General features: G+C 36.0%; 1 protein-coding gene and 1 long non-coding RNA gene across 4 annotated transcripts; one reads left to right on the forward strand and one right to left on the reverse strand.

Annotated features, from left to right (window-relative positions):
• The first annotated feature begins 4,917 nt into the window (after positions 1-4,917).
• On the forward strand, positions 4,918-7,972 carry LOC142610403 (uncharacterized). Of its 2 annotated transcripts, none has more exons than XR_012839823.1 (3): positions 4,918-5,258; positions 7,447-7,598; positions 7,719-7,972. It is a non-coding gene; the product is annotated as an uncharacterized LOC142610403 (long non-coding RNA). The 2 variants fall into 2 exon arrangements; XR_012839822.1 differs by having other exon boundaries at positions 7,498-7,598.
• LOC142610402 (protein EMSY-LIKE 2-like) lies at positions 7,755-19,252 on the reverse strand. Of its 2 annotated transcripts, none has more exons than XM_075782221.1 (10): positions 19,002-19,252; positions 17,904-18,109; positions 17,695-17,804; positions 17,471-17,591; positions 17,038-17,265; positions 12,688-12,756; positions 9,163-9,408; positions 9,012-9,080; positions 8,865-8,928; positions 7,755-8,277 (listed from the first exon to the last, which is right to left on the reverse strand). In XM_075782221.1, exons 1-10 carry the CDS (start codon positions 19,027-19,029, stop codon positions 8,237-8,239), a joined length of 1,182 nt encoding a protein of 393 aa, XP_075638336.1. In that variant the 5' UTR covers positions 19,030-19,252; the 3' UTR covers positions 7,755-8,236. The 2 variants fall into 2 exon arrangements, with proteins under 2 accessions (XP_075638336.1, XP_075638335.1); XM_075782220.1 differs by having other exon boundaries at positions 7,755-8,280.
• Positions 19,253-21,626: the final 2,374 nt, after the last annotated feature.

Below are 21,626 nucleotides of genomic sequence, written 5' to 3' on the forward strand. Positions count from 1 at the left end.
AGGCCTTCTTAAACTCCATCTCATAAAAGAGGAGGAAGAGATAATAGCCATCAAAACGAGCTATAGATCCAATCTGTTAGAAAAGTGTTCATTGAGTCTTTTCAGCAAACTCTTGTCTGATAAACAACAAAATCAGTGCGCGTTGAAAAATACTCTAAGATTGTCATGAAAGATAGGGTTCGATTTACAGATAGTAGACGTTGCAAATGGTATTTTGCAGTTCAAGTTTGGCTCAGAGTACCAGCTCAAATGGGTTGAGAAGAACGGACCTTGAAATTTCGACAACAACCTGTTATTACTAAGCAGATGGAGAAGAGGACTCATGATATGTAACATCATTTTTACACACTCTCCATTTTGGGTTCAGATTTGGGGCTTCCTTTTGAGATGATGGATGAAGAAGTAGGAAGGGAGCTTGGAAATAGTTTGGGAAAGTTCATAGAAGCGAATAAGAGGTTCGGGCAAGCCGATCAGGCATAATTTATGAGGATTAAAGTTGATCTTCCATTGGATAAACCTTTCAGATGTGGGGGAAAGATTACGAATGCAGAGGGAGGAAAGTTTTGGGTCACCTTCAAGTATGAGAGGCTCCCAAGTTTTTGCTTTTTGTGTGGTAGAATGGGGCACAATGAGAAACATTGCCCAGAAAGCTCAGATTGGCACAACGCCCTTAAGCAATACGGGGATTGGTTGAGAGCGAACGGGAAAATGGCTTCTGAGAAATCACGGTTTACTAGCAGCAGAAACATAGATGATGTTGGTAGAAACAGAGAGGAAGATCATGTTCAGGCAACGGCAAAAAATCTAAGTTCGCCGGTGACTGTTGCGGCGAGGGTAGTTTGGGTATTGGTGAAAAGCTATCACAAAGTGACAAAGGAAGCAGGATGGGGACGCAAGGTAATGGGTTCTCCAGGATGTCAGTCAGTGCAAAAACCGGATGGATGGGACAACTCCATTCAAATTCAAATGGAAATTGCTTCGGGACAAACAACCATGGCATGTGCAAGCTTAGATAACTCCCAAAATGAGTTTGTCGAAGTTGAAGACAAGGAAATGGGTGCTGATTATGCTTTATCTGTTGTGGGCCAGCCCGTACAAGAGGAAAAGGAGATGATGGAAGTTACTAGCCCAATAAAAACAAAAACAGGCCCAACAAATGTAAGGAGAGCCTTTGATGACAAACTAAGCCCAACGTGTGAAGGGAAAGGTAAGGTTAGACGCCAATTCAAAAAGATAGCTAGAGAGAAAGGAAAAAACAAAAGCCCAACTTCGAAAATTCAAACTCAAATACTGGGGACTAAACGGGTGGGAAAGCTAATATTCTCAGAAGAAGAAGCTCCAACACAGAAAAGACATTGCTCAGAAACTATCAAATTCCAAAATGATATGGAAGACAGAATGGCGGTGGCTGCTGGGCAGCACCGCCGAGAGCCATGAATTCCATAAGTTGGAATTGCCGAGGACTGGGGAATCCCCGGTCAGTTAGGGCGCTGCTTGATCTTGTGCGGCGTTGGAACCCCAAAATTGTCTTCCTTATGGAGACAAAATTAAGGCAAAGTCGTATGGAAAGAATCAAAAATAGAATCGGATTAGCTAATGGCTTGATAGTTCCCAGTGTTGGCGGAAGCGGGGGTATTGCACTTCTATGGAAAAGGGAAATAAATTTGGAGGTCAAAAGCTACACTAGATATCACATTGATGCAGTTATCTCGGAGGCTGACAGTGGCTATAGATGGAGATTAACTGGCTTTTATGGGCATCCTGAGACACATAAAATGTACGAATCTTGGCATCTCCTTGCTTTCCTTTCTAATCAATTCCAACTACCCTAGCTTTGTTTAGGTGATTTTAACGAAATTCTATCAATGAATGAGAAATTTGGGGGTGTCAACCGCTTTCAATAACAAATGGAGGGATTTAGGGAAATAGTAAATTATTGTGGTTTCCACGATTTGGGTTATTGTGGTCCGGATTATACATGGAGTAATATGCAAGGGGGGCGGGGAAAATAGAATTTGCCTCAGATTAGACAAGGCCTTGGCTACCTCTGAGTGGTCAGACCAATTTAGAGATATGAAAGTTTTCCATTTAGTGGACTCAACTTTAGACCACTATGCTCTGCTAGTTGTTGACCCCAGGTCGAAACGCAAACCAAAGGTTAGGCGTTTCCATTTTGAAGCTCAGTGGACTAAAAGGGAGGAGTGTAAAGCTATTGTTGAGGCCACTTGGGGTTCTGGGGCTGACCTTAGCACTCCGACATGTATTATGGAAAATCACAAAAGCTGCGCTGTGGATTGCTTGTTTTCTTTATGATGAGAAATAATATTCAAATTCCCTTTACTTGTTTTTACAATTGAATTTTTTATATATATATAGTGAGTTTTGGTGAAAAAAAGTGATAACAAAACCATAATCTACCAATCTAGAGAATTGAAATTCTCATTTAAAATAATTATAAAAAAACCTAATTAAAGTTTTGTATGCATTAACAAAGATAAATCTTTAAGGATAGAGGATGAGGATGTTTGTCAGTGAGATGACTCATTTTGTAACTTTACACAACAATATGTCAAATAAGAAACCTTAAATTATATTTTAAAAATAATTTTGTCAAAAAGCTATGATTTGTCAACATGCTTGAAAAACCCAACCCAATGACTAACACACAACTTTGAATGCCCATGTGGTCGAGTAATGAGTAACAAGTTTGTGGACCCGAATTCGGGTTCAGATCGAGTAGCGAGTCCATTGATTTTGACACGTCGAAACCAACTTGACCAAATATACAATAATTTTTTATTATAAAATATTTTCTTGATACCTAAATACTCAAATCCAAATTCAAATATTTTGAGCTGTTTGGTTTAGAAGAGTTTTGAGTAGTATGATCCAAAATTCATAATTGAGTTATCAAAACAAATAGGACCCATATAAATTTTTTTGTTTGGCTTGGTTTTCACCATTTGTTTCCACTACTCAATTCTCTGATTTTTGAGTGATTAGTTATGGAAACTGAAAACACATTTTAGGTGTTTTCAGTTTCCAATAGCATTTTTGTAATTAAACTCACAACTCTCTCACTGTTCAGCCGCAATGTTTGACTTTTGGGGGGTTTTTTTTTTTTTTTTTGTTGAAAGAAAGCCCATCTGCATGGCGTGACTTTTCAATTTTTTTTTTGAAACAAAAAGTAAGGGCAGAACTGAGTGATGAGTGCCAAACTCAAAGATTTAGAGCTGTTTGGTTTAGAAGAGTTTTGAGTGGTATGATCCAAAATTCATAACTGAGTTATCAAAACATATGGGACCCATATAAATTTTTTTTTTTTTGGCTTGGTTTTCACCATTTGTTTCCATCACTCAGTTCTCTGATTTTTGAGTGATTAGTTATGGAAACTGAAAACATATTTTAGGTGTTTTCAGTTTCCAATGACATTTTTGTAATTAAACTCACAACTCTGTCACTGTTTAGCCGCAATGTTTGACTTTTGAGTTTTTTTTTTTTTGAAAGAAAGCCCAGCCGCATTGCGTGACTTTTCAAAAAAAATTTTGAAACAAAAAGTAAGGGCAGAACTGAGTGATGAGTGCCAAACAGGGGGTTTGGGAAATTGAGGTATTTTAAGTGATGAGTGGAGAGAATTGAGTGATGAAAATTGGGTGGTGATAAATTTTAAACCAAACGGGCCCTAAGCTTGTTTAAATCACCATGATTTTGAGTGATATCACTCAGTTTTCATCACTGAGTTTTCAAAACGCGTGGGCCTCACCGAAAAAATCTTGTTTGACTTGGTTTTTGGGTGATGTTTCCATCACTCAAAACTCAAAAATTTGAGTGATGGATGATGGATACTGAAAACAGAATTTTGGTGTTTTCAGTTTCTGAAATATGAGTTATGGTAACAAAAGATGAGTTATGTAATCAAACAAGAATTTTGGAGTTTTTGAGATAAAGTGAATTTGAGTTATGAGTTATGGGTTTTGATATTGAGTTATGAGTTTTGAATATTGAGTTATGAAAACTGAGTCATAGCCAAACCAAACGAGTCTTATAGAAGATAGAATATTTACTCTAGCCTAATTTAAGTATATATATATATATATGTGTGTGTGTGTGAAACTCCCTTCTAGAAATTTGAAGCTCCGCCTTTGCCCATACCCCTTCAAGCATTTAGTCAACAACGGGTCTATGACCCCTATTCATCTAATCTGATCGACTCAAAGTGACAAGTCGACCCCAGTCTTGGCTCTAGGGGTGGCAATTCATGTTCGCGTGTCGGGTTCGTGTCGTGTCAAGTCATGAGTATTCGACTACATAGGTCAACACTAACCCAACCTGTTTATTAAACGGGTCAAGATTTCTCAATCCTAACACGACCCATTTATTAAACGGGTCAGTCGTGTCGACCTGTTTATCAGATTTTATCAAAATGAAAAATAAAAATTAATGAAAAAACAAAAAAATAAATATTTTTAATATAAAATTCAGAACTAACGAGTAACTGCATCACAAATAATCATTCAAAATTAAAGCATATCCCAATATCACAAATAATCAATCACAATATGTCAAAGAAAATAAATCACAACAACTAATAAGTTTATATACCTAGAGTTTGAAGGGTATATTGGTAAAATATCATTTAATTAAACGGGTCAGACGAGTCAAACAGGTTCTATGTGTTCAACACTAACCCAACCCATTTATTAAACGGGTTAGTCGTGTCAACCCGAATATGACACGAACCCGTTAAGCCTCAACCCATAACCTGCTAATTTTATGTCGTGTCGTATCGGGTTCGCGGGTCGTGTCAAATTTTACCACCCCTACTTGGCTCAACCAAACCTGTGGGCAACCTTAGCTGTGGGATTAACGCCCCACTCCCCCACCCCCTCCAAAAAAGAAAAAGAAAAAGAAAAGGTTGGGCTGATAAGATTTCTTAAAAAGAAAGTCATTCTCGTCATCATTATATGCCTTGACCCTTTATAGCGCAATCTGATCCTGACCCTCTACTGCACCTCAACGCCAATTCCATCTCTCTTTCTCTCTCTCTCTCAAATTGTCAGAATTGCTAGGAATTCGGAAATCCTTTGCCTTTACACTTACAAACCACAAGAAGGGCTCAAACTCCACGCACGGATCTTCAAGCAAAAAAGCGACATCGTGATAGTGCTACTGCTAGTCCTCCCGTACTCGGTGATGGCCTAATAAGAGGTTCTCTCACTATGTTGTTGCTGTCTGCAACTGGGTCTAGCATTTTGTTGGTAAGTTTTCTCTGCAGCTCCTTTTTATTTATTTATTGTTATTTTTTTTGTTCATCATGTCTTTCTGGGTGTTTGGACTATATATATATATATATATATATATATATATATATATATATTATTTTTTAATATTTGATATTGGTATATCATCGTCTCGTTGATTTGCTGGCTTGATTCCAATTACTGGATCCATATATTTATCTAATTTGACTGCTGGTGATTCTTTTGAGGTGTTCTTTTCGTTGATAATCATTGATTTGTGTGCTTAATTGGAGGAAATGTTCATTGAGACCCAAGTTTGTTGCATGTGAAATAATCATATTGTTCCTTTTTATTTGGTTCGAAAATGGGTGCAACTGCAGATCAATTCAATTGTGAGTCAATTTAGCTGCTTTTTATTCTCAATTTGATCATCTATGATTCTGGCCGAGGGCCCTGAAGAAACAGATCCATAGATAATATTTAACTCTATGGCCAAATCTTTATTAATCTCTAGCATTATCGAATGGAATTTGGCTTGGGTCTAATTCTCCTGCGCAGTAGACCCATCATGATCATGACACGTGGCCATTCTTACGGATTCAATGCATAAGAGCAGTGGACCCAATCTTTTTCATTGTTAGAAATATTAGAAAATTTTGAGTTGGCCTAAAGGTCATTAATGAGAACCATTTTCCTTTTCAGCATATGCCAGAGCATGTTTTAATTTTTCTATATGAAAATTCATAGTTGTAAACATAAAATCACCATGTGCACTCTCTAGTTAAGTTTTATTTTATGAGTTACTTATCAAAAAAGTTTTATTTTATATGAGTTGAACTTCAATTGAGAAAAAGAGTGAGCTCCTTGGACCAGGTTGGTGTAGGTGGGAAAATTTGGAAGACATGATGGAATTGCAACAAAGACTTCTATTTCGACTAAATTGTAACGGACCATCTGACCAAACAATATCCTGCTAAAGAAGAAGACCTTAGACCAACCGAAACCACTCGGAGGGGGTGGCCAATGAGGCTTTCATGATTAAGTTAGAAAAACCAAATGGAGAAAGTGAGAAAATGGAAGAGCTACAATGCCTAGAGCTTGTTAGGCATACATTGTTCTAGTGAGTGAGGGGGCATTTATACAGCATTTGGAGAATTTTTTGGGCCAGAAATTTAACCTAAGACCTAGCAATAGACCTACCAGCTAGCTGTTCCCTTAGATCGACTGAAGGGAGAGTGTCAAGATTGCAAGTGGTTGTGACAAGTTTAATAGCATTAAATATGATAATCAGATTTCTGTCATCGAGTTCAGCCACTAATTTTGGCTACAGGCTTCTGCTAGTTCGGCCATATAGTTCAACCACTGAATTTGGCCATACAGTTCTTGTACATTTTTGGGTTGCAGGATTGAACCCATATTAGGAATATTTTATCTAGTGTTGGGAAGTAAAGGTTGGTAGTTTCTGGTAATTATATCGGGTCTTTCTTCTAGGTGTATCTTTTAGGAAAACTTAATGGATGAACACTACTAAAGGTAAAGGGTATATCAAAAGACCTTGTCTATGTTTCTAAAGTAGGACATTCAGAAGGTTTTGCTCAGGTAGAACTAGAAATCTTAATTCTTTGAAATGCTTTGTTGCTTGTGAGAACGTACCAATGTCACATATGTACTCTCATTCTAGTCATACTGTCGACACGGTTGGAACTTTTAAGTAACTAATGCATGTAGCTATAATTTAGTTCATAAACACACTTCCAAGATTGATATTTGATAATTGTTCATTTGACCTGTTTTGTACACAGACATTACTTGGATTGGGGTTCCTACATTTATTCAGAAAAAGTTACCAAATTAGTAACTTATAAAACATAACTTTGCAAAATTTCAGAAAGGTTTTTGTGAACTGGAAAACTCATTAGTGGGAATATTTTTACCAAGTTCCCCCAATATTAATTTTTGTCATTTAATTCGGCAGCGAGTTATTTGATGTTCCTGTGTTTTCTGTTTTAATATTTCTTTTTGTTTTGGGGGGGTGTTTGTGTGGTGGGGTGAATCTCTCTCTCTCTCTCTCTCTCTCAAGCGAATTTTTCTTTGAAATACTTATCAAATTCTTGCCTGCTTTGGTTTTAAAAAAAGGCACGTGATGGACTTATTTCGTGTATTTCTTGGAAAATTTCCTTAATACTTTATACATTTCATTTGTCAGGACTGTTGGATAGTTTGCTCAATACTTTGTACATTCCATGTATAATTTCAGATGGTGGATCTGATCATGCAGGACTCCCGCAGCCTGACTGGTTAAACATGCGCTTAATGCTTGGATACCATTGCAAAAATCAACTTAAGGACCTCAATGAGGTAAGTTATTATCTGTAACAATGATTTCTTCAGCAACGCATACCAGCCATCAATTGGATTTTTGAGTTAAAATGAAAATTGAATGCACTCATTGAGGTGTTTATCTGTTTTTGTTCGCAGGGTTTAAAATTTTAAATTTGCAGCTATCACCACAGAAGGCCAAATATTTAGCATGTCTTGGATATTTGAAGTAGAGATTTCTGGGGAATCAATTTCAGTACAACCTTTAACATCAAAGACAGCCATTATTACCAACAAAATCTCTAGATCTTATACTTACATGTTGTTCACTGCCCCTAATACTATTTTACAACCGAGTCCATGCCGGTGCAAATTTTACTTGATGAATGAAAAAAATCAATGCTTTCTTTCAAGTTTCTGACATCCAAAATACCAAAGCAGATACTATTTTTCCATGCAGGTCTTGCATGAAGCGGAGATATGATCTTGGAGGCAAAAACCCAAAAAATTATACAGAATGAGATGCTGTCAACAACACCAATTTGCTGGTCATCTAATTCCTAAACTCAACCGTCATTTCATATTTGCTCATTACCTTCAAAACAACCAATCCTCAAACAGCCCAGCCTTGCAGTAGGTACCCAATAGGTTCCATCGTAATGCTGGTTTCTTCATTATCATCCTACAGATTGCCCATTCAAGAGTGGCTGTTCTCCATCTGCTTTGAAGCAAAAACAAAATAGATTAACATATTCATATTCACAAGAACAAGGAAAAAAATAACAAAGAAAGATTGGGGGTTTGGAGCCCTTCAAATGTATGCCATGGGAATATAATATGCATCTGTTCTTGACAGCCACAAATGTAAGGTTGCTCTTGAACTAAATGATAACACGTTCATACCTCAATTGCTAAAACCTTAATGGCTTGATCATTACTATATCTGGGTAATCTATCTACAAATTATCAGCCCTTAGATGGGGTTTGGTGCCCCTTCCTCTATATCTGCAGTCTCCCTCTATTGGCCTAATGTCTAATGTTTTTAACTATCTCAAAAAGATGCTTCAAGTCTGCTTCTGTTCATTTATGATCCAATGATATAACTAGTACAACAATTGGCTATATTCATTTATGATCCAATAAGTACAGCCCTCATCCAAAACCAAGAAGACCCTAAGATTTTCAAGTACACTAATTAAATAATCCACACAATTGTACACGTACAACAATTGGCAATATTCAATTCAAAAGAAATGAATGATGCAATCTGTAACATTTGGCAATATGTACACATGTATTTATTACCACTTTCACCATCAGATGCATAAGCAAGCCTGGCAATTGCATCAATGAGTGCCTGTTCATGATCCTGCATAGATGGTGTATACAAGAATCAAAACTTGCGAGAGAGAGAGAGAGAGAGAGAGAGAGAGAATGCATCACGTATCTTACTTTAAGCATTTTCTTTGCCTTTTCAAGCTCAGAAGGATCTGGCTGACTAGCACTGAAAACCCTCTCCACCTGTTGAGATTAAAATGAGAAGGATATCAATAAATAACATAATTTTACAAGAATTGGCTTAGTTTTGTTTTGTCATACATACCTCCTTTACCAACGTATCAGTGTTAAGCAATTCTATATCATCATAAACTTTCTTTCCAATACCATTTTGTGATGGCAAAAATTCTTTTCTAGATTGAACCCTCATGGGTCCTCTCCCTCTTCCAGCACCTGGAACAACACCACCACGGCTCAAGGCTTTCTTAAACCCACGGGCTTGCCCACTGTGACCCCCTCGATGCAATATGCCTGGATCCTCACCATCCCATCGAATATCCTCGGGAGAGATCTGTTATAAGTAGGCTATCAATATAGATCTGTTTGAGATTGAGAGAACCTTCACAATCTAGGAGAGAAAGTTGTCTAATCCATGACGAGTCAACAAAACAGAAAGGGTTGGACATATCAAATGGATGACCTATCCTCGAACAAAAATACTTGGAGCTAAAAAAGGAAAAGAAGAAAAGCCAATGCAAACAGCTTAAAGCAAGTTTTTCACCAAATGAGCTTAAAAAATCAAACTACAAGCTTAACCTAAAGTTTCTTTTGCACAGCACTTGAAACTGAAGATTATACCATCGGTGCTTCAAATTATCCCTAACAAGCACAATGTTCATGATCTTAAGCCAAAGGGTATAGCCCATTTAACTGGTCCTCTGCATAATATCCTACACCTCTTTAGTCTTCCATACAAAGGCCTTGGGCCAAAAGCTTCTGCAGATGAAATCAGTTTTACATTATGTACGAGCACACAGTGCCCAAGAGGAGTGGATAGTTTTTGGAATTTAATGGTGCATATTTAGATAAGGCAAAAGAAATATATCTAATACAAAACTGGCTGCTGTTTCTGTCACTTCTTCAATTTAGACAACCCCAAATGCACCAAACACCATCACAGAGATATGAAGTGTTTTGAAAACTTATAGTCACCAGAAAGGTTTATAAAATTGATACATGGACTTCATTTAAAGAATTAATATTAGTAGAAAACCAAATCTGGAAAAAAAAAAAAAAATTTAAGTAGTTCAAGGTTTGAGAATTTATGTCCAAGCCCAAAAGAATCTGAATAGGCTAGGATCAAAACTGTTCAATTGATTCTGGATTACAGCATTACAGACTACATAGGGTCAATTCAACCTAAGTTTTGCCAAACTAGCCTAGCCTGCTTACATCTGTACCAATACATCAGCATTCACATGAGCACACACAAGACATGCACACAAATGAAGATACCCTCAAGTGCCTGGTTTGCTACTACACTGTTAATACATATCTAAATTCGAAACAAGTTCATATCCACAAGTAGTTCGTATGAAGTTACTGAATTAAACAGTGTTCTGATCTTAATCCCATAGCAGCCAACTTGTGCCAGTCCCAGTCCATCACTACCACTCAACCTCCATCATTAAACCTAACCGAAAGACATAACCCCAATCCTCAACACCACCCCTCAACAAAGCTCAAACCAAGTCCAGCCATAACAAGTTACAACCCCACTGCCATCACTAAAACCTAAACAAAAAACGACCAAAAAAAATCACCACCAACCAAGACTCAAACCACCAACACCTAGCTGCCATGAAGCAACCACCACGAGCTTGAAGTTCAGTCCACATATCTAAAAACCATCATGTGGCATTGCCCAAGCACCAAGGGACCCTTCTAGCTGTTGTTCCAGCATGTCAGGAGGCCCACCACTAAACAACACCCATTGGTGACTCCAATCACTGATCATGAATTTCCTAGTTGTGTCCCCCACTCTACCAAGTGCCAGCGTCACACTCTTATGGGGAGCTGCCTTCTTTTTTGCCATTAAGTTGTTCCACTATGTCATCATTCCACTCCAGATTGATGGAGAATAATTCCACCTTATCGATGGAAGCTAAGAGCTATGTTTTGTTTAAATGTGGGTTAGTTGAAGAATAGTGTGAAGCAGGATTTTTTTTTTTCAAGGTACAAGGAACGATTTGATAGCGAAGCATAGGTCAGTCCAGACACATGGTGCTTCATCAACCCAAACCATTAAAAACAGAATCAGGTAGCTTGTCTGGATTATTCAGGCTACATGAGAGTTGGCCAACAAACCAAGTTTCAACCCATCAAGGCCCGCATCCTAGTAGCCCATCAGCCTCTAGAAAGGCCCTGAGCTTGAAATAGTCAGGTCAGCCCAGATTCTTGTCATAATTTAAGTTTATTATACTAGTGCACAATAGTGATAATAGAGGAACTTAAATTTGATGGTCATCAAATCCCATGGATCACCATGAGATGGACCAATTCTTCAAATAAATAAAATTTTCAGATAACAGGGTTAGGTTGGCCACAATGAAGCTCATAGGTGGAGCTCAAGAACACTAGTATGGTATTGAAAACCTTCTCCTTTGAGCTTGCCATTACTGGTTGGGGTAAAATGAAAGAAAAAACTTAAAAGAGTAATATCTACCCCAATACCTATCAACAGAAATACCTACCCTAATCTATTTAGGATGATATTCTAGGTTGAACAAAGAATGTAAGACAACGGAGCAGACAATCAGTGGCAGAATTTAAAGAAGACAAGATGAATGCTCATATAATTTATAGTTCAAAGTCCCAATCTACGATGGAACAAACTCTAGAAAGTCTATTGAAGGGCATTCTAGAATTATCTGCAAAAATCAAGTCAATGACTCTTCCTTCCAAAGGATGACATGTACCAATGAAATTACTGCTCCCAGATTCCCTATGACAGTTTGTAATAAGATCTTGGAGCTGAAGGAACATCAAGTACCACAAGAACCTAATGTTGAAGTGGAGGTACAAGTGGCAACAGATATTACTATAACACTAGAGCAGCAAGAAGAGCATAATGCATTGTAGACAGCGGGATGGAATACCTGAACCATGTAGTAGATTTAACATAACCTATTGAAGCATCAAATATTTCTTACCCCTCATATGAAGGAAGATTTCCCATTTCTTGATGAAATTTCAGCAAGAAAGCAAAGAATTAGAGGGTATACAAGTTGAGAAAAGTGATTTTGATTCATTTGCTACTATTACTAATCAGTCATATATGGTGCATGGAGTGGGGAAACTTGATAAAGGGAAAAGACTTGATACAATGGTGATTTCAGTTGATTGAGATAAGGCTATATCATTTGCAGCACTGATTCCATCAATTGATTTTATCATTCCAGAAAAAGTTAATGATATAGTACATGAAATTTAATCATACAATGAAACAAAAAATTTCTTTGTTCTTAGAGTTGCCCAAGATGCTTCAAGGGTTGGTACAAGTATCAAGTGCAAGAGTTCTCATCCTTTAACACTTTAAAACTAAAGAACAAGTTGTCTCCAACCAAGGGATAATGATGTGGGAAGCACGGAGACAAAATATTTTAATTAAGTTTTGGAATTCAATTGTATTTTATATAAGATTTATTACATATTGAAATTAAAAAAGCGAAGAAGAAGATATCTTAAGATTTAGAATCTTAGGAAAAAAGAAAACAGATAGAAAACAAACAAGTGAATGTTTTAACAACCCCCCCTCCCCCCAAAAAAAAGATAAGGCCATGAGACTTACCTCTTTGAGATCAACCCATTCCCAGGTCTCACTAGCTGTATTAATATCATATACCAAAGCATGCCGGCCCTGTTATTAACAAGAATCTAGTGAGCATGGATGAAGAATATGATAGATAAGGAAATATTTAAAATAAAATTAATTTCAATATGCTAGCCATTTTATTCACATGAAATGAGAGGGGCAGTGTGGTGAAAGTGTGAGGCGCACTTAAGTGCAAAGACCTCAAAGCATGTGCTTAATTGAAGCAAATCACACATTTTTAAAGAATAATATAGTAAATTTGAAAATAATTATTAATCTATAATATGATAATCAAATGATTAGCTACTCATACAAAATTTAAATGTATAATTTTATTACATTATATTGTGCTTCACATAATCTACATAATAATCACATTTAATACAAGTGATCAAAATGAAGCTCATGATTGAATCCAATATACTTAGGGTCTATTTGGGATCTACTTATTTTGTTGAAACTAAATTTTTTTTGCTGAAATAGTACAGTGAGACCCATGAATAGTACCAAAAAGTGCAGTGGGCTCATGAATAGTAGCAAAAAAAAGCTGAATAGTAACATAAGTTGGCAAAATTAATCATGCCAAACGGACACTTAAAAGACAAAGACCAAAAAGCACTAGAATGGTAAGTACTAAGTAGTGATTATATGCCTAAGCAATGAAATGCCAACCTAAATTATATAATGATCCTCTTCACTAAGCATAGGACCATCATCATTTTCATAACAAAATTTGTAACTTTAAACTTTCATCATCTTTCTCTTCTAAATTAACAACCTCTTTCTCATTAGGAGCATGCTATAAACTAGAAGTCTAGAACTAAACCCATTGTCCTTCCTTCTGAACTCACTCATGTTAGATCTTTCTTCTTCAACTCCAGCAGCTCTACCAACACTGCCCCATTTCAAGTAATCATCATTAAACATAAGACCATCTTCAGTACATTCATCTGGACTGCTGCTAGTGTTGTGTGGTCCTTATCCTTTACACTATATCTCAATTTGGTCCCTAACTTACAAAGGGAGGGTAAATTACAAAGTTGGTCCTTATCCTCTACACTATATCTCAATTTGGTCCCTAACTTTTTAATTGTGTCAATTTAATCCCTAACCTATTTAATATTGTGTCAATTTGGTCACTGCCATTATCTTTTGAATGAAAAAAGCTGATGTGTCAAATAAAATAATAAAAATTGATTTTTCATGCCACATCAACTGCTAACTATACCACCACATTAGATTTAAAAAAAAAACCAAATTAAAATTAGTATTTCTAAGGATAGTAATTCAAAAGTTCTTGTCCTCCGCCGGTCCACCCCCATCGTCCACTTCACCAACGTCAAGAAATTTCGGAACACACATTGGGTTGATCACAAGAAGATGTGGAAATTATAAGATGGTGTGGATGGGTTTGCGGCTAGAGATAGGAGGTGCCAAAAAGGCGATTAGGTAGCTGAACTTTATTACCCAGTAAGACAGGATGCAAAGTAGAGCAACAAGGTTGCCAATTGGGAGTGTTTGCTGTTGGAGATTGGGCATAATGCTTCTGCAGTGTAGTGATATTCCCAATTGTTTGTGATCTATATTTGTAAATGTATATATGATTCGAATGAATTGATATTAGTATTGTCTTCAGATTTTTATATTGTTATATTTAACAATGATTAATATTAACAGATCTAGAAATTAGTTTTCAATGTTTTTCTTATTTAAAATTCTAGTCTTACTGGGTAATAGGTCTAGAGAAGGGAGACGGTGTTGGATTTATTTTCTTTGGAATCTTGGTTGAATCAAAGCTTGCATCGATGGGTTTCTCGTGCTTAGGTGATGGTGGCAATGTTGCAGAGAGAGGTGAGGTGAGGAAAAGAAGATGATGAAACTACACAGATTAAGTGGGCTTTTTTTAAACCGTGGGATTAGTAAATTGCCATGTGTCATTTAACATTTCAATTTGAGTTTTATAAAAAAAAAAAAAATCTAACATGGCAGTGTAGTTAGTAGTTGATGTGGCATGGAAAATCATTTTTTATTATTCTGTTTGACACATCAGCTTTTCCCATCCAAAGGATAACGGCAAGGACCGAATTAACACAATATTAAAAAGGTTAGGGACCAAATTGACACAATTAAAAAGTTAGGGACCAAATTGAGATATACTATAAAGGATAGGGATCAACTTTGTAATTTACCCTATTTTTACTCTTCTAAAATTTATAATGAGGGGTTGACTTATGTATAGTGCATCAAGACACAGTATTGGTATGTGTAAAAAATGGCCTATGTCAATAGTATTAAAATCTAACTATTAACTATAATATGTAGTTTTATATTATTTTTAAATAAAAGCACACTTTAGGAACATTTTCTAAAACATGCTTCACTCAGGGTTGTTAAAAGCACTGAGCGCACTTAAGCGCAAAGCGCAAGCGCGCGCCTGATCAATGTGAAGTGCACATTTAAAAAAAAAATTTAATAAATTAAAAAAATTTATTAATGATTAATACAACAATCAAGCGATCAATTAATAATATAAATTACAATAAAACATTTTATATGATTTATATAACATTTATATAATTCTATTGTGCTTTACAAAATATATGCAACCATGATATTTGATGACCATGATTACAAAACATGGTTGAATCAAAATAGAAGTATAGAACCAAGAAGGCAAAGGCTAAAAAGTACTAGAATGTTAAGTAATGTTATCTTTGTGAGTGTTTGATTTAGTAATTGTTTGTTTGTGTTTGTTTTTGTGGTTGTGGTTAAAAGTCAAAAAATATCTAAAGAGATAGGCTTAGGTGTATGCTAGCACACCACACTATTAGTTTTTATATATTAAATCAATGGCTTATATCAAACATATTTAGATCTAATGGCTAAAAATCAAATCAGGATTTAAAAAAAAAAAATTACAAAAAGCTCAAAAAAGTGCGCTTTACGCTTAATAAAAAAGCTAAAAAAAGCACGCTTTTGTGAGGATGCTTCGCTTTAGAGGGAAAAAGCCCCAAGGGCTCTGCGCTTTGCGCTTAAGCACGCTTTTAACAACACTGGCTTCACTTTAGGTACCAAAAGTGCTTCACCTATGGCACTTCGCTCTTTAACTGTGCTTTTACCACCACTAGAGATGGCAAAGGATTATAGTCAAATAAGCCAATGAGCTTTAGCTCAAATCACTCCTCCTAACTCCTATCTTCTTTATAAGAGTAAGGAGGAGGACGAGGTAGTGGATTAAAAACCCATTGTGTGTAACTTACCAATATATAAAGGATTGTAGTTTAATAATCTTAGCATTAATCAAATAATTGTAGACTATTTACAAGCAGGAAAGCATGAGGACAAAAAATGACATTGTTCATATTTGACAACAAATTACCATAAAAAAATAATGCAGATAGAGTAGGCAAAAATTGATAAAACATGCAAATGGGAAACCAAAACATAAACATATTACCCCTTAACTGTTTAAGAACAATGAATTAAATATATATCCTAATAATCAGATTATTCTAACATACTATGCAACTTCTCCCTGATGCTGGCCAGATAACACATGGTCTTCATCCATCCTTAGGAAAGGAGGGACCTCATTGAGAGCACCAAACCCATGCATTGACTTTGGTGTGAGGATCAAGGAGTCTCTAGCGTACCACCAAATTGAGGATGATTTAAAAGTCTTCATCCCTTAGTGCACAAGCTCCCATCAACCTAAAGTGAGTGCACCTGCTCTCTAAGCTCTCCAAGGGGGTCAACTGTTTTTAGCATACAATGACATGGCTGACACTCTTTTAAGTTGCTCACAGAAGCATAAACATGAAGGCAATGATTTCTCTATCAAAATCGCTCTTCATCTCGTTCATTCTCTAAAAATAAAACACCCTCAAGGAAAAGATGGTTTCATGACATCATGAGAGATCCAATTGTTGGTACCAAGTCACTACTCTTAGCCTGCTTTCACCTAGAGGTTGTCTCAGATTCTCACTCTTCTCTCATTGTCTGACTCTCAATCAATCCATCCAACTTCTGGTGCACCTCCTCCTTCAAGAACCTTAACCCCAAAATAACCAGGGAATATACTTAGTTTTAAACAAATTTTTTTTTTTTAAATGTTACACATGCACCCAATGGCTTTGACCTAGTTTTTTAAACAAGTTATGGTTGCAGAGGCAGGTGCCTAAAAGATCAAATAATAACCAATAAACTGAAATAGCCTTTCAAGCATCGAAACAAGTTTTCTCATATTATATCCTCACTCACTACATAGCCTTTCAAGATCTTATAATTACCTCACCATTCAGACGGGTTTAAAAACTTTGAACATACCTCAGTAGAGTTGTAATCTGTTATGACAGCCTCATAGAAATTGTTGTCATCAGGCCATCTTGTCCACACTTTCCTTCCAATTAATGGTTCAAATGTTGTAGCGTCAGCAGGTTCATTTGCCGCAATGGCACCGGAAGAGCTGCGATTAGCAAAATGTCTACTTCCGGCAGGACCTGAGGTAGGGTACTGCATAGGCTTCGTTGAGGGTAACACAGACAACGGCTGACCCTGAAAAGGGAATTGCAAGATAAGCAACAAAATCCAGGTCAAAGGTAAAACATATTGTATCACTTCTATTGTGAGTGATAAATGCCTATAATTAGGCTTTTGGCACTAGATCCAAAAGTGGCTCCTTTTTTTGCAGCTAGCAATAATGACTGCATGAATGGAGCTACTGGTAGAGCACTTAAAGGCAGTGATGCAAAAAAGGTACCAATTGGGATGTCTTCTGTTTCTTGCGAGATGCTGAGACAGTAGGACTGGGTACAAGATCATGACCAAGATGAGATGTGTTGAGTCTGGCAGGTTGCTGCCCACCCGATTGTCTCCACTCCCTGAAAGCATCGTTCAACAGAAAACATTAAATTTCAAAAGCATTAACTACTAGAAGTTTTATCACTTATTTTTAATTGTAATGGTTTCATCAAACAGTCAAACCTTATCTTACGAATAATGTCATCAGCATTAACCTTGGTCAGAAGTTCCCTGTGCTCGTCATCTGATACTCTCAACTCTTTCCTAAGTTCAGTTATCATTTCTTCTTTCTCCTGACGGATAAACATAAAATGGCGCAACCAAATTATCCAGCTAGAAAATAAAAAGATAAAAGGCTAATAAAAACATGTGAAATAAAGAAAAGTAAATACCCAAGTAATGGCATTGGACTGAGCTTTAAAAGCACGCAGGACTGAATAGTATGCTTCTTCTTCAAGGTGGTGAATTTCGGCCTCCATGTCACTATGCATCCTAAGGAATGGGACAGAACCTACAGCAGACCTTCCATTTCCTGTAACATGGCTACCTCTTGGAACTCTGTTTTGGTGAGATGGAGGAGGAAGATCATCATCGGTATCTGCAAAATTTTCATTGGGAACATACATAATCTTAAGATAGAATAAAAATTTTGTTCCTGATAATTTATTTCAAACAGATACACGTGAGGGTAAGCACATGTGCACGTACACACACTTATGTGCATGTGTGACACCCACACTTGTTGGCATGGGATAGAGAACCAAAAACACTTATCGCTAATGCTACATACATACATGGGTAGTAAGCTTCAGGCTTATTGTTTGTAGGTTTGTTCCAAATGTCCTCATTGAATGTACAAACATCTAAAAATTTCTTTCTTTTTACTAGGTTTCTTTCTTTGGTTTTGGGGAGTTGGGAGGGTTTAAGTGGTGGTTACTAGTTTTATAAAAACAATAAATGGTAGATGTAGATGGTATTTGTAGTAAAATGGGGCAGACCCAGAAGCATTTTTTGTGGGATAATCCCATATTTATACAATCCCCAGTATCTAGTGATGTGTTCAGCCCCAAACAGCTATCAAAGTTCATTCTTTTCTAACCTAAAAACCCTTAAACATCAATCTTTATTCAAGAACCCTTCAAGAAATCTATTGTAGTGCTGAAGTCTTAAAGATCCTACATATCATCTAGTTCCACGCCATGCCCACTTTCTCAGCTCCAGAATTCAAAAGCACGAAAATACAATAAATCCCTAATCAATTATCAATCCGCCACAGGAAAATATAAATACCCAAATGATTATGAAAGCCGTAACCCTAATTGCTTAAACAAAAAATAAAAAAGTAGGCAATGCCCTGACCAAAGCTCATTGCTTATAATGCGAAACCCACAAAGCGAATCAGCGAAATTTCCATTGAAAAATGAAAAAGACAACGCATTTCCATATTTAACATAACAAAAAAAGAAAAAGAAATGGAATAAAAGGCTCACCGCTGCTATCGGAAAATTCATAGTCCATAAGAAGAATATCCGAGCGGAATTTTCTATTGGGGCCCAAAGAAAAACCAAGAAAACCAAAGCAGGGTTTCACTTTCACAGCGACTATGTCGAAGATGAAGATGAAGATGAAGGAGCTGAAGCTGATGCTGAAGCTGAAGCTGAGAGCAAAGTGAAGAACGTAGAAGAGGGTTGGATAGAGAAATATAGGGCACGAATGAAGAGGGAAGAGAGTTGAAAGGTTTAGGTATATATACTTGTGTTCGATTTGGAGTTATATAGGATTATAGGATTTTGGATTTTATTAAGGAACCACCACTTCCACTCGTTTGACACAGACCACCTTGTTTTTTTAGACTTGTTCCTTCAAAATGTGTATATGTACTGTACGTACTTTTGGTTCATGAGTATGTTTAAGGTTACTCTAAAGTGTGTTTAGGCCCGGAATATACGCATGTCAATTTTAACGATTTGGAATTTTGAGAAAATGATGGAGGATATTGGCTAAAGTAAACTTTTTTTAGATGTAATTTTGCTTTAAGCTTCGTTTGGGAGTTAATAAGGGAATAAAATGGAATGATCATAAGAGAATGAAAATGAATGAATGAAATAAAATGTATTTAAGCAATAGAATTGAATAGAAATGAATGGAATTAAATAACATTGATTGGATGCTTTAAAATAAAGGAAGGCCTTCACATTACATTAAAAAAAGAACTTTTTTTTTTTTTTTTTCACATTACATAAAAAGAAAACTTTTTTTTTTCTTCTGAATTGTCTCCTTAAGAAGTCATTTTATTTACTTTAACTATCCAGTTTTAACATATACCTTACATTCTACTCTTTATTTTGTTAAACATTAATATATTCTCTTTTTTCTCTAGGAAAGGTTTCAAATTAATTAAATTAACAACTAGGTACACGATCCCTTACTAAATTGTTTAAAAGGAAAGGTGGAGCATCCTCCAATCAAACATGGGGTGTATTGAATTCTCTTGAATGATTGGCTAAAAAATGAGCTACTTTAGTACCCTTGTAAAGAACATGTCTAAATTGTACAAATCAAGTCAAATTGGGTTTGTGAATGACTTGCCACTTGACCTAATTGGATCGCATGAATGGACAATGGACTCATTATCGACCAAATAGTCGGGTCGGATGCAAATGGCTAGGGTTGTTCGTTGGGTGAGTTTGATTTGTCTATTGAGCGGGTTTTGGCTACAAATTGGGCTTAACTTTAGGTTTGTTAGGATTTTTTTTGGGGTCTTTTTAGTGCAAAATAATGGGCTTGCTAGATTAGTTTTATTTCAATGTTTTTTAGCTTGTAAATATATCTCTTGGGCTTGTTGGATTGGCCATTTTTGGGTTAACTTATTTTAGCTTAGGCTTTCATACCAAACACTTGCATTATTTTTATATATCTATTGGGCATTTTGGCCAGACCAGTCTAGTTTTATTCTTTCCCATGTATTTAAAATAAAAAAATAAACACACATAAGGCTGGGCTAGGAAAGAAAAATGCATACCACTTGTCCATTTATAAAAACAAGCACCTATACAATAACAAGCTATAGTCTAGGCAATAAGCTTGTAGCCCAAAAACACAATTAAAAAAAAAAAAAAAAAAAAACTATAGCTTTGGCAGTAAGCCAGTAACTTGAAACCAAAAAAAAAAAAAAATTCTTACTACTTCTTAAACTGCCAAATTAATATCTCAAAAACATAATCAATCTTTCACCACAACCACATAACAAGCAACAAATCATAGCTTGACAACAAATAGTACTACAATATTTCTACTAGTATATATAATTAGTAAGGCAATGAAGGCAACATATCAGTAAGGTAATAACCACCATAGTAAACCACCAAATTAGTATGGGCGCTAGGTAGTTAGTTAGCTACAATATTCCCAAAAGTATTTATAATTAGTTACAACTATGAAATACCTAAAGTATTTCCAAAATAGCTAGGATTGAATGACAACTACTCTATAAGAGCATTCACATTAGCAGGTGTATAATAGAAAAAGTTGTCAAATTTACATATTTTTCTTCAAAAATACTCCACATCAGTCCTATTAAAACACTGTAGCTTTATATCCTAATATTTTTATTGATTTATCATTATTTCATCTCTCTCTCTCAAATAAACCCAACCACCACCACCACAAGTCATAATCTAGATCATCCTATCACACAACCCAATCGACCCACCAACCAGAAAACCCAAATTAAATCAATCGGTAGCTTAAACCCATCAACCCAAACCCAAAATCAAATCCAATCGACAACACAAAAGAAGAAGAAGAAGAAGAAGAAGAAGAAGAAGCAACGATGAAGAACAACCTAAATCAAACCCAACGAAGATCCTATATCAAAAACATCACTGCCCACCCAACACTGTAACCCAAAGAAGAGAGAGAGAGAGAGAGAGAGAGAGAGTGTGTGTGTGTGTGTGTGCGCTTTGATTAGGTAGGAGATATAATAATAACAAAAAGAATAAAAAATAATTATTTAAAGAAAATAGAGTGTATAATAGAAAATCTGATGTGAGTATTTTTGCAAAGTAGTTTGGTAAAATAGAAAAAAAAAAAAAAGTGGATTTTATGCTAAAATA

The sequence above is a fragment of the Castanea sativa genome, chromosome 9 (genome assembly GCF_040712315.1).
Source record: "Castanea sativa cultivar Marrone di Chiusa Pesio chromosome 9, ASM4071231v1".
NCBI classification, from domain to species: Eukaryota; Viridiplantae; Streptophyta; class Magnoliopsida; order Fagales; family Fagaceae; genus Castanea; species Castanea sativa.

Excerpts from the sequence above, each read along its gene's own strand:
- LOC142610402 (XM_075782220.1), bottom strand. The coding sequence starts at position 19,029 with ATGGACTATGAATTTTCCGATAGCAGCG. Across the intron at positions 9,409-12,687 it reads AATGGGTTGATCTCAAAGAG|ATCTCTCCCGAGGATATTCG; the intron begins GTAAGTCTCATG and ends TACTTATAACAG. Across the intron at positions 8,929-9,011 it reads AGGCAAAGAAAATGCTTAAA|GATCATGAACAGGCACTCAT; the intron begins GTAAGATACGTG and ends CCATCTATGCAG.